General features: G+C 59.8%; 2 protein-coding genes across 2 annotated transcripts in view; both read right to left on the bottom strand.

Annotated features, from left to right (window-relative positions):
• Positions 1-565: 565 nt before the first annotated feature.
• RELT (RELT TNF receptor) lies at positions 566-9047 on the bottom strand (the record flags this gene model as incomplete). Its single annotated transcript, XM_082497743.1, has 12 exons — positions 566-604; positions 2579-2702; positions 2793-2981; positions 3078-3162; positions 3256-3336; positions 3518-3754; positions 4051-4136; positions 4236-4408; positions 4495-4584; positions 6079-6204; positions 8015-8143; positions 8955-9047. 12 exons carry the CDS (start codon positions 9045-9047, stop codon positions 566-568), a joined length of 1452 nt encoding a protein of 483 aa, XP_082353869.1.
• Positions 9048-10380: 1333 nt separating this feature from the next.
• The window catches only part of ARHGEF17 (Rho guanine nucleotide exchange factor 17), a gene marked incomplete at its 5' end in the record, with an annotated part of 38759 nt that continues 36254 nt past the window's right edge, over positions 10381-12885 (bottom strand). The window contains 2 exons of the mRNA XM_082498215.1: positions 10381-10816; positions 12512-12754. Coding sequence (XP_082354341.1) covers positions 10626-10816; positions 12512-12754 — 434 coding nt within the window. The 3' untranslated portion in view covers positions 10381-10625. The remainder of the gene's footprint in view (positions 10817-12511; positions 12755-12885) is intronic.

Genomic DNA, 12885 nt, shown 5'->3' with positions numbered 1-12885 from the left:
GTGGAATGTTGGACCTTCATGGTGAGCGGAGCATCACCGCCACGTTTTCCTGGGCTGATTGAGACTTTGGATAGAGGAGATGTGGATGCAGGAAACCAGCTTTGGCCAGAGCAAGCCACGCTCCAGTTGGGTTGTTGGTAAGGTGGGAATTGTCCCATGATCCAGAGACTGTCACCAGCCTGTGGTGTTGAGTGCTGGCACCCGGTGGTGGAGGGAAATCAAGAGCTCATGACATTCCTGGAGCGATTCCACAAACCCAGAAGGTGACCGTGGAATGGCACCTGGCTGTGTGACGTCCTCTCTTGCGTGGTGCCTCCAATGGAGCCATGCTCCAATGTCGCGGCTCCTGGAGACGCTCTCCATCAGGTCACCACTGGACCTCAGGGACGGGGGAATCCTTCTCACCGTCTGGGCAAGACGTTGGATTTGCCGTGCTGTCAGTGGACACCTTGGTGGCAGGAGCAGAAGCCGAGCTGCCACCTCCAGTGCTTCATGGCACCAAGCGGGACTGGCTTTCACGTGGCCTCCAATGTCCTCCATCCCTCCCGTGAGGTTCTTGTGGGGGTCACCGTCCTCCTGAGGCAGCCCCCAGGCCAGGTGCCAGCTGTGGAGGACAAGGGATGGACCACATCTCTGGGTGAGGCTGAATTGGGCCCTTTGCGCCACCCAAGATGGCAGGAGCCACTCAGTGTCGCTCCCTGGGCCAACGTCTACTGTGGCTGTCACTACCCGGGGACATCCCATGTTGGAGGGGACAACTCCTCCTGCTAAGGGCAGCCACCCAGGTTGTCCCCACACCCCCGGGTGTCCCCAGGCGGCTGGTCCAGCCACCCCCCCCATAAGGATGCTGAGGCCCCGCAGGATTGGGCCACTGGCTCAGCGGGGTCAAGGTGTCCCCAAATGGTTGGGGACAGCCCGGGGTGAAGGGAGCTGGAGGGGACACGGTGTCCGGGGTGGCCCCTGGTGGGCACCCATGGGTGCTGCAGCCAGCGCCGGGTGGTGGTGGTGGGGGGTTGCCTGGGAGGGTGCACATGTGTGTGCACACACACGTGTGTACACGCTTACAGAGCTCCGTGTGCAAGCGTGGGCGGGTTTGCACGCATGCATGACTGCATACGTGTGCATGCATGTACATATGTGCGTGGGCACACGTGTGCATGTGCAGAGGTGGGCTTGCACGTGCCCGTGTTCATCCGTGCATGCGTGTGAGCAGGTGTGGTGTGCACACTTACAGAGCTCCACATGCATGTCTGTGTGCGTGTAGGACTGCGCACATGTGTGTGCATGTATGTGTATGTATGTATGACTGCATGTGTGTGTGTGCGTGTACATATGTGCACGTGCACATGTCTCTGTGTGCAGAGGAGGGTTTGTATGTGCACACGCTCATCCATGCGTATGTTTGCATGTGCAGCGGTGTGTGAACAGGTGTGGTGTGCACATCTGTGTGTGTGTGTGTGCACACTTACAGAGCTCCACATGCATGTCTGCATGTGTGTAGGATTGCATACGTGCGTCTGCATGTCCATAGGTGTATGTATCTGTGCAGAGGGGGTTTGCATCTGCATTTATGCACGTGTTCATGCATGTGTGCGCATGTGCAGTGGTGTGCAGATGCACGTGTGCACATCTGTGTGCACACATAAAGTTCCATGTGCAAGTGTGTGTCTGCATGTGTGACTGCATACGTGTGTGTGCATGTACATATGTGCACGTGCACACGTCTATGTGTGCAGAGGAGGGTTTGTATGTGCACACGCTCATCCATGCGTATGTGTGCATGTGCAGCGGTGTGTGAACAGGTGTGCTGCGCACATCTGTGTGTGCACGCGCACTTATAGAGCCCCACGTGTATAGGACTGCATACGTGTGTCACGTACATATGTGTGTGCATGCGGGGGGGGGGGTTGCATGTGCATTTACGCACATTTGTCCGTGCATATGTGTGTAGATGTGCAGCGGCGTGTGAAGGGCTACGTGTGTGCACATCTGTGTGTGTATGTGCAACTGTATACACACTTACAGAGCTCCGGGGGTGCGTTTGAGTGCGTGTGTGACTGCATCCGTGTGCGTGCATGTGTACGCAGAGATGTGATGTGTGTGAGGTGTGCGTAGCCCAGTTTACGCGTGGCTATAGGGGGGGTGTGTGTAGGTGCACACACATATCTAAGCGCATGTCCACAGCCTTTTGGGCATATATAGGCGTACGGCTGTACACGTAAGCGTATGCGTATGCGTTGTATAGGGGTGTGTCGTGGTTTAGGCACCAGCTCCACACAACTGCAGCACCCCCACCCCCCCACCCCCAGCAGCACCCACTCCACAACCCCCTATAGCACCTTAAATGTGGTGGGCGGGAGGAAAAGGGGGAGGGGGACACGACTCACCAAAACCCCTTCAGGCACAATTTTTGAAGTTTTTTTTGTTTGTTTGTTTTTTTAAGCCTCCCGGCTGCTGGAGGTGCCCTCATTAGGTTTCAGAGTTAACGCTCCAGCCTCCTGAAGCCCCATTTTTCCCCAGGAAGGACACCCCCCCCCCAAAGGGAGCTCCCCGCCATCCTCCCTCCGCACCTCCTCACCTCGGGAGGACCGTCGGTGCTTTTCAACCACGGGGGCCGCATCCCATTACCGGCGGGGAGGGGACCACGGAGGGGTTCGCCCCCCACCTCGCTCCTCATCTCAGGGATCCGGGACACCCGAAACCTGTTGGGGGTAGGTTGGGTTCACATCCCATCAGCCTGTCCCTACCCTGGAGCGGGGCTGCGACACGCACGGGGGGGTTTCCCCGCTTACCTGCCGACAGAGAGGATGGTGACCTCAGCGGGGCGACCCCCAGGTTTGGGGACCTTGGTGGCACTGAGTGCTGGCAGCACCTCGGGCCACTTCTTCTGGCTGCAGCGGGTGCACGGGGCTGGACCCTGCACCGTGTGGAGGTGCTGCTGGTGCCGGCAGGTGGGGGGAAACTGAGGCAGGAGGTGCAGCCTGGGAAGGGGGGGGGGGGGGGAGGAGATGCCATCAGCATGGGGTTGGTCCCACCACCAGGGGCGGTCCTCAGTGCAGCCTTGGAGGGGCTCTTACTTATTTGGGGGGGCACAGCCCGGTGGTGGCACCGCCTGTTGGCCATGATGTTCCTTCAGCAGCTCCTCCAGCGCCGCGGCGTTTTCTATGGGTGGGGGGACACTGAGGAGGGGGGGTCACGGGGGTCCGGCCCGTGTCACCCCCCCTCCCCCCCCTCCTCCTCAGAAACCCCCCTGACCTCTCTTCTCAGTGATCAACCGCACCAGCACCCCGATGGTGTCCTCGTTGGCGTCCTCCAGCTGGTAGACGGAGCTGGGAGCTGGAAGCAGAAGTTGGGGGGGAGGGAGGGGGGGGGAACTCAGCGATGGGGGATAAAGCTCCCCCAAGGACGAGCAAGATGCCCTGGGACAATGATGACCAGAAGGCACGGGGATGGGCTGAGCGAGGTGATCTGGATGTCGGAATCACCATGAGGTGCCTACGGCAAAACCGGGGCTCACCGGTGCCCCCAGGCTGGGGGTCCTTGCTGGCGGTGCAGTGGTAACCCTTCTTCTTCAGCAGGTTGCAGACCAAGATGCCCAACAACCCCATGGCGCAGAAGACCGGGACGATGGTCAGCACAGCCGCCTGCGCTGCTGCCGCCTCCTCCTCCTCTTCTTCACCCAGCAGGGTCACCCGTGTCCCGTTGGTCCCCACCAGTCGGCCCGGTGTTTCGGGGCTGCGGGTTCGCCGCCGGCCTGGGGGGGGGAAAACAGGGGGGAGAAGCACCGGATCAGCCTCGGAAAGAGGTTTAGTTGGGATTAAATCCCGTTTTTCCAGGAGCCCCGCCGCAGGCTTGGCCCCAGGGAAGCAGAAGCCACTCGCATCACGAGTGGAGACGTTCTCAGCTGCCACATCCCCCCGCAGGACCTCACCCCCCCCCCCGCAAGTCTTGAGGGGGACACATCCTGTGGCGTCCCCAGGGCGAACGCTGGCACGAGCTCTTTCAAGCACCCACGAGAACTGGGGTGACACGTCCACCCTGAGCACCCACCTGGGCACCCCGGGGTGCTGCGGGGAGCGGTGGCGCAGGGCAGGCACCGGCCCCGGGGGTCCCTCTCCCCTTCAGGGCTGTAAAACCTGCGGGGTGGGAGGGGAGGGTCAGGATATGACCCACCAGCAGCACTGGGGCTGGGGGTTTGCAGCATCGCCCCCCCTCTCCCCCCCGGCTGGGCTCACCCCGGCAGGCAGGTTCCGCAGCGGCTGTCGGTCACTGCCGTCCCCAGTGCCACCAGGACCCTGTTCTTGGCCCGGCAGCGGGTGTGAGCGGAGCAGGATACGTCCCCCGGTGAGAAGGTGCCGGGGGGACAAGCTCGGCATGTCCCCACCGGCCCCTGTGCGGAGCCGCACGCCTGCATGGAGGGAAAGGAGGGTGAGCGATGGCCCAATCCTGCACCATCCCTCCGGGGTGGATGTGCCGTGGGTGGGCACGGCTTACCCCGGTGGGCTCCTCTCCGGGCGGGCATCCCGGTGTCCCGTGCTCCCGGGCAGCGCAGCTCCCAGCCCCCGTGCTGGGTCCGCTCAGCACCTGCGGGAGAAGCAGAGAGCGGTGCTCAGCGCCGGCGGCTCCGGCTCTCCCGCTGCTGAGAGGTCTGTGCCGGCAGTGACGCGGCTCCGGCGTGGGCAACGCGGCAGAGGTGAACCCATCACAAGCGACATGATGGATGCAAAACTGTCACGTACACCGTGGTGGATGCAAACCCATCACAGGTGACACGATGATGCAAATCTATCACGTGCGCCATGGCGGATGCCATCCTGTCACAAGGGATGCAAACCCATTGCATGCACTGTGGCGGATGCAAACCCATCACAGGTAACGTGATGGATGCAGCCCCATTACATGTACCGTGATGGATGCAAACCCATCGCATGATGGATGCAAACCCATCGCGTGCACCGCAGCCAACGCAAACCCATCGCCAGCAACGTGATGGATGGAAACACATCACGTGCACTGCGGTGGACGCAAACTCATCATCGGCGACGCGATGGGTGCAAACTCATTGCATGCACCATGATGGACGCAATCCCACCGCCAGTGGCATGACGGACGCAATCCCATCATCACCAGCAACATGATGGATGCAAACCCATCACGTGCGCCACGGCGGATGCCATCCTGTCACAAGGGATGCAAGGGATGCAAACCCATTGCATGCACCACAGCGGATGCAAACCCATCACAGGTAACGTGACGGATGCAGCCCCATTACATGCACCATGGTGGATGCAAACCCATCGCATGGTGGATGCAAACCCATCGCCAGCAACGTGATGGATGGAAACCCATCACGTGCACTGCGGTGGATGCAAACTCATCATCGGCGACGCAATGGGGGCAAACTCATTGCATGCACTGCAACAGATGCAAACCCAGTGCATGCGCTGGGGCAGATGCAATCCCATCACCAGTGGCATGATGGACGCAAACCCATCACATGCACCGTGGCAGATGCAAACCCATCGTCACCAGCAACATGATGGATGCAAACCCACCACGTGCGCCATGGCGGATGCCGTCCTGTCACAAGTGATGCAGTGGATGTAGTCCCACTGCATGCACCACCGCCAACGCAAAGGCATCACCAGTGACATGATGGGTGCAAACCCATCGCATGCGCCACAGCTGATGCAAACCCACCACAACCCTCGTTCAGGCCAAGTCCCCCCCAGGGCTCTGGGTACCCACAGCGCCCCCAACAGCATCTCGCAGATGTGGGACATGGGACAACACAGTGGCCCCGGGGGGAGCAGCGAGGGAGAAGCCACATTCCCTATCACACCCTACCCTGGAAGAAGCTTTGAGGAGGGAGAGAAAAGGAGGAGAAAGAATTTTTTTTGGGGGAAAAAAATGCCCTCGAGCTAAACTGAGCATCCCCTGGGGCTGCAAGTTTCGGGATGAGAAACATTTTGGGGTGCAAGATTGCGGTGGTGATGCTGGGATAGGTTTGGGATAGGTTTGAGCATCAGAGGAGCCAAAAGCAGAGATGCAGAGGGATGGGGATGGGGCCGTACTCACCCCCAGGATGGTGACGAGCCACCAGCGCATCCCGCTCCTCTTCAACGCTGGGGGGAGACCTGCCCAAGGGGGAGCACCGGGGTCACCATCCAGGGAACATCCCAGCGGAGAAGCTATTTGGTAGCCCTGTTCCCCCCATTGGGATGCTCCAAGGCATCTGCCAAAATATCCCTGCAGCAGTGGTCCTCCGCCATCCCCCAGAAAGTGTTGTCAGAGGTTTTATGGGATGCCCATTATGGCATCACCTCCTTCCCTTGCAGATCCCAACTCCATCCCGAATCAGAGAGTGACCAACCCTGCAACAGAGTCAGGACCAACCGTGCAAGGAGCAGGGGAAGGAGCAGAGGATGTTAAACAGCACTAAATAAAGGTTTTTCCTGCTCTGGAGGAAATCCTCATGCATCTGTCACAAGGAAATGAGTCACTAAAAAAATAAATATATTTAAATAAATAAAAAAAAAAATCACACACACAGAAAAAGGTGTTTCCCTCAGGTTCATCCCCCCCTCTTCGGGCTCAGCAATTAATTGTTAAAATGAAAATAAATGCTGACAGCACAGGGGAAGAGAGGAAAAAATAAATACTAACCCAAACCCGGATCCAGCCTACGCCACCCGCATGGAAACTTCCCCGGTCGTCACGGTCCCGTGACAGCCACGCCAGAGCTTCGTTACAGCCTTTGCCTGACGAGTTTCTCCTAATTAGCAGCCGGCATCAATGGTCTGAGATGCAGTTAATTAAATTCGGGAGGGGAGATGCTGGGGGGGGAGGAGCAGGGCAGAGCTGGGTAATTATAGGACATGGGCTGGGGTATGATGGCACAGCCCAAAATGAGCATCCTCTGTGCTCCAGTTCCTCCCAGTAGCTCCCAGTGAGGGAGCACCCCACCAGCATGAAGCCAACCAGCCCTTCTCCCCTCCTGGGGAGCTGCACCCCTAAACCAAGAGCCACCAAGCCCCATCTTCACTAGCACTGTCCGCGTCGAGCTGGGACACCATGATTTTGGGGGGAGCTAAGCCCAGCCTGAGCCCCACCACGTACCACCTCCCTGCTGAGCATCCTCCCAGGGTGATGGCATCCCATGGGGACACCTCCCAGATCGCCCCAGGACTCGGGATGTGCCCCCTCAATCACAGATGGAGGGCGAAACCAACTCAAGCGCTCCACCCTGCAAACCAGCACTAATAAAACTCAAATTTAAGCCTAAAATGAAACATTTTTAGTCTTTCGGGGCCGTGGTATTTAAGCCTAAAGGCAACGCCTTAGGGACACCCTGAGATGTTTGGGGTGCTGCTCTGCTGGGGACGGAGCCGCGATGGCCTTGGAAGGGGATGGGCAGGTCCTACCGTGGCTGGGGGACCACGAACTGTGGCCAGGGGACGCCACGGGCCAGTACAGCCCACGCATCCCAGGTTGCCGGAGCATCCCGGCTCATCATTTCAAGACAAACAGATGGAAACCCCACCAGGAAGAGGGTTGGCCCCAGGGAAAGCACATCTGAGGCCAAGCTTAATCCAAGGATTAAGGACATCCCTTAGATGACCAAGGTCTGCCATGGGGAACGTGGGAGGTACAAGGACCAGGGGTTGTCAGCTCCTGGTTGTCACCGGAGCTTTGCCTGGTCATGGCCACCCCAGGACTCAGCACCCATTTTTGGGGGCAGCTCAGGGAGATGCAGGCACAAACCCGCAGCCGGTGATGGTGGGCTGCCTGGGCAAGGTGGACAGAAACCCCAAAGCTTCTGGGCAAAACAAAAACCAACATTGTCCCTCCACAAGAACCAGAAGAACCAAAAGAATAACCCCACCAGTGCCAGAACCGACTGCTTTTGGGGGACACCCCGACCTCCACCAGCCCTGTACCCTACTTGGCTGGTGCATCGATGCAAACACAGCGAGGAAGGCGACTTGGCTTCAGTACCCCCCCTAAATCCCACCAGATCACACAAGCCTTTTATTCCAAGCCCACCCCCTCCTTGATACAGCCCGTAATCCAAGGCTGCCGCCCGGGATTCCAGCGAGGGTTTCCCCTCCCCATGGGGGAAGAGGGTTTCAGCCGATGGCTCCTGCAGATAAATGGGGGGGAAAAAAAGGAGCGACTGTTCGGGAATGCTTTGGGGAACAGCTCTTGGAGGCAGCTTTGGACAAGAGAGGGATTGTCCGGCAGATGGAGCAAAAATCAGCATTATCGCATTCCTCCGGGCCCCACAAGAGCTGGGGCTCTGCTGTGGCAACAACTGAACTGTAGCCAAAAAATCCAATATTAAAGTCAAACGATCCCAGAGGCATCGCTGACACGCAAATCCCAAATCCACGGCACGCTCCAGCCCCGCTTAGGGGTGCAGCCCCTCACCGCAGCATCCCGGCTGATGCAGGTACTTGGCTGGGCGCCCTGTGATTTTCCAGCTCCAGCAAAAATAGAAAAAGAGAAACAAACCAAAAAAACCCCCAACCCAACATAGTTCCTATATATTTTTTTTTTTTTTTCCAGGCAGCAGCTGCTGAGTTTTCCGTAACCTACTTAGACCCCCCCTTTTCCACCCTTTATTTTAACCTACATTCATTCTGCGGCAGCCGGAGCCAGCACCGGGGGTCTCCAACTTCAGGCAGCACCAAGGTGAACCTCTCCTCCCTCCCCTCCCCCCCCCCCCTCCCAGCTAAGCGATAAGCCCAAAGCAATAAACCCTCCCCCCCCCTTTTTTTTTTTTTATTGCACCCCAAAAATCACCCCCCCCACCCATCCTTCCACAGCCCGAAATTGCAGCAAACCCAAACCCGCAGGAAATAACTCTTTAAGGCGAAGTGACCCCCTCCCCAAGCTCGGAATGACACCCCCCCCTCCCCGGGCGGGGCGGGTGGGGGGGAATACCCCCTTACCTGCTCCCCACGGGGCCGCCCCGCCGAGCGCGCCCGCTCCTTATGAATGAACCCGCCGGCGCGCTTACTCCCGGACGCCCCGCCCCTTTCCATCAACGTCACACGCAGGGTCTCCGCCCCTTTCCCCGCCCCTCGCCACGCCCCTCGTGCCGCAGCACCGCCCCCCCTTCCCCGCGGACAGCGCCACCTGCCGGGCGCGACGGGACACGCGGGCGGCTCCGTGTTTGGGGGGGGGGGGGGTATTTCTCCCACCCGCGGAGGGGTTTTGGGGGGAAAACGGGTAAAAATAAGACCGCGGTGGGTTTTTCCCGCCCGGGCACTGTCCCCACCCCCCTCCCCCGAGGCGAAGGACGAGATCACGCTGGCTTCGTTCTGACACGGGTGACCTTTAATGACAGAGCCCCCCCCAAATCCCTCCCCCATCCCAAAATAGCTTCATTATCCCAATTATAACATCCCCCCTCCCTCCCCTCCCCCACCTTCACCGGGCTGCGTGGGGGTGGGGACACCCCGGTTCAGTCCCGCCACTACCGATGTCACCTCTCCCGTGGGGACAATGGGGTGCCCAGGTCTGCGAGCACCAGCCCCTGTGGTGAAAGCAGGAAAATGGGGGAAAAAATAGGGCAAACGGGGGAGTTTGGCTCAGGAAAGCCTCGGGTTTAGGGCCCCCACCGCTGTCACTCCAATTTAGGGGGGGGGACACATCCCTGGTGTCTGGCCGAGGAAGGCAATGACAGTTGCTCTCATCCAGAAGATGCTTTGAACGTCAGCGGTGCCTTCATCCCCCTGCGAAATCCCACGGGAATCACGGAGACTGGGGGAGGGGGGCTCCGCCAATTTCCTTCCTCCCCCCCCCCCCATCAGTTCACCCCCTCCTCCACCAGCATCCCTGCAGGGTCCAGCTCCACCAGTGGGGTCCGGCTCTGCCTCGGGGCGATGAACTGGGAAGGTTTTCATCCCACAACTCCAGAGCAGAGCTGTGACCACGCGCCGTACACCCCCCCACCATCCCCCCACCCCCACCCCTTAAATAAATAAGGATGTTTATATATATAATATATATATATTTAAAACAAACGAACAAACAAACAGAGCTATTTGGGTGCTGGCGATGGAGCGAGCGGGTTAGCGGGAGGCCCGGGGCGGAGGGGGGGGACACACCACGGGCGTATTGTCCCTGGGGTGGTCCCGTGGCGTGGCCGGGGGGTCCCGGGGGGATGGGAGGGAGGGGGTGACACCCACCCCGCACCCCCACCCCAAAGCAGGCACACACAAAACCGGAGAGCAAGGCAGGTTCCTGTACAGCATCCTCCGGCCGGTCCCCAGGGATGCTCGTTAACGCCTTCCCTCCTTCGTTAGCGCCTTCCCAAGCGAATGCACCCCCCCACCCCACCCCCCAATCTTCTCCACACCCCAAAAGCGGTGTCATCGTTCCCCCCTTTCTCCCCCCCCCTCCCCGAGTCTGACGCGGTGGTGGCCGGGGGGACGGCGAGGGGACCGGGGCTCATCCCCCCCAACCCCGAGCACACAGAGAGCAGCCGGGTTGGAGATGAGAGGCGCTGGGGCTGGGGGTGGTGGGGAGAGGGGTTGGAACCCCCCATCCTGCATATAAGGGGGTCAGCACCCCTTTTCCTCGCTGGGATGGCCCCGGGCGGGGGGTCCCGCGGCCCTTCAGGCTCTCCAGAGGAGGAGGTGGTTGGTGCTGTCGTCCCGGCCCACCGTCTCGCTGCTGCTGGTCAGGCGGAAATCCTCATAGCCGTCCCCCCCGCTGATCACCAGCATCTTGGGTTTGGAGAGGGCGAGAGCGGGGGCGCGGGGGCGCGAGGGGTCTCGTTTCTCTGCCTCACTCGGCTTCTCGGCCCCTGCCAAGGGCAGAACCCAAATGTGCTGTAAAACGCCTCCCCCCGCAACTCCCCTGTTCCTCAGCAGCATCATCTCAGCCTCATCATCCCATCAGCATCATCCCAGCATCATCGTCCCAACAGCATCCCAGCACCATCATCGCAGCATCATCCCAGCAGCATCCCAGCAGCACCATCCCAGCATCATCCCAGCAGCATCATCCCAGCACCATCCCAGCATCACCCCAGCAGCATCATCCCAGCATCATCCCACCAGCATCATCGCAGCATCATCATCCCACCAGCATCATCCCAGCATCCTCCCACCAACATTGTCCCACCAGCATCACCCTACCAGCATCCCACCAGCACCATCCCAGTATTCTCCCACCAGCACTATCCCACCAGCATCCTCCCACCAGCAGCATCCTACCAGAATTGTCCCACCAGCAGCATCCTGCCAGCATCCCACCAGCACCATCCCAGCATCATCCTCCCACCACCATCCTCCCAGCATCATCCTCCCACCAGCATCCTCCCAGCGTCATCCCACCAAAATCCCACCAGCAGCATCCCAGCATCCTCCCACCAATATCGTCCCACCAGCATCACCCTACCAGCATACCACCAGCACCATCCCAGTATCCTTCCACCAGCACCATCCCAGCATCATCCTCCCACCAGCACCATCCTACCAGCATCCCACCAGCACCATCCCAGCATCATCCTCCCACCAGCATCCTCCCAGCGTCATCCCACCAACATCCCTCCAGCAGCATCCCAGCATCCTCCCACCAAAATCCCCCCAGCATCACCCTACCAGCATACCACCAGCACCATCCCAGTATCCTTCCGCCAGCACCATCCCATCAGCATCCTCCCACCAGCACCATCCTACCAGCATCCCACCAGCACCATCCCAGTATCATCCTCCCACCACCATCCTCATAGTGTCATCCCACCAACATCCCTCCAGCAGCATCCCAGCATCCTCCCACCAACATCCCACCAGCAGCATCCCAGCATCCTTCCACCAGCACCATCCCACCAGCATCCTCCCACCAGCACCATCCTACCAGCATCGCACCAGCATCATCCCACCAGCAGCATCCCAGCGTCATCTCAACAACATCCCACCAGCAGCATCCCACCGGCATCCCCCAGCATCTTCCCAGCACCATCCCAACATCATCATCCCAGTATCCTCCCGCCAGCATCTTCCGTATGTCACCACCACTTTCCCATGTGCCACATCTTGGCCCCCCAAAACTCCTCCCACCCCCAAGTAGCCTCTCCCACCCCAAATTAACCCCTCCTGCCCATTTTAGCCCCTCCCACCCAAATTACCACCTTCTCCCCCCGCCATTGCCACCTTCTCCCCATCCCACCCCCACTTTAGAGCTGGGCTGGGCGAGACTCAGTGTGTGACTTTCCGATGGGAATTCCCATGGGAATTAGGGCCTCACAGGGAAATTTGGAGTCACTCGAGCAAGTGTAGTGGCAATTTAGCACCCAATTCTCCCCTCCACTCTCCCCCCAATTTTTCTCCCTCGATTTTAACGAGGCGAGGAGGGAGCGGGGACGCTGATGACCACATTTCAAGGCTATTCCCAGTTATCCGCCAATGGGACAGCATTCCCCACCCCGTAAAAAAAAACAAAAACGGAGTGGGTCAGGATTGGGTCCCCCCCCTTTCCGCCCCATCATCCCACCTACCTGTCTCCCTCGGCAACGGGAAGAGGACGTCGAAGCCGTCGGGCAGCTCGATGGCGGTGAGGAAGCGGACGTGACCGGTGTGACCCTGGGAGAGCCCCACCAGCACCGGGGCCGCCTTGGCTGAGACGGCGAGGGTCAGCACCACGCCGGCGCTGGTCCCGATCCACAGCAAATCCTTGCACGCCAGGAGAGCCGTGATCCGCAGGCACGCCGCCTTGTGCTGCCGGATGATGGCATCCGAGCCTGTCGAGCATCCCGGCCGTCAGCATCCCGCCCTGCCCCGGCACGGGGCGGTCAACCCCGCTGATGTCACCCCTCTGCGTTCCCAGGGGTATTTGGGGGATGTGGGACGTGGGGAAGGGACCCCACAAACT

This window comes from Vanellus vanellus (genome assembly GCF_965231255.1).
Source record: "Vanellus vanellus genome assembly, chromosome: 1".
NCBI lineage: Eukaryota > Metazoa > Chordata > Aves > Charadriiformes > Charadriidae > Vanellus > Vanellus vanellus.
The sequence above is the reverse complement of the archived record's forward strand: the minus strand, read 5'-3'. Positions and strand labels throughout refer to the sequence as shown.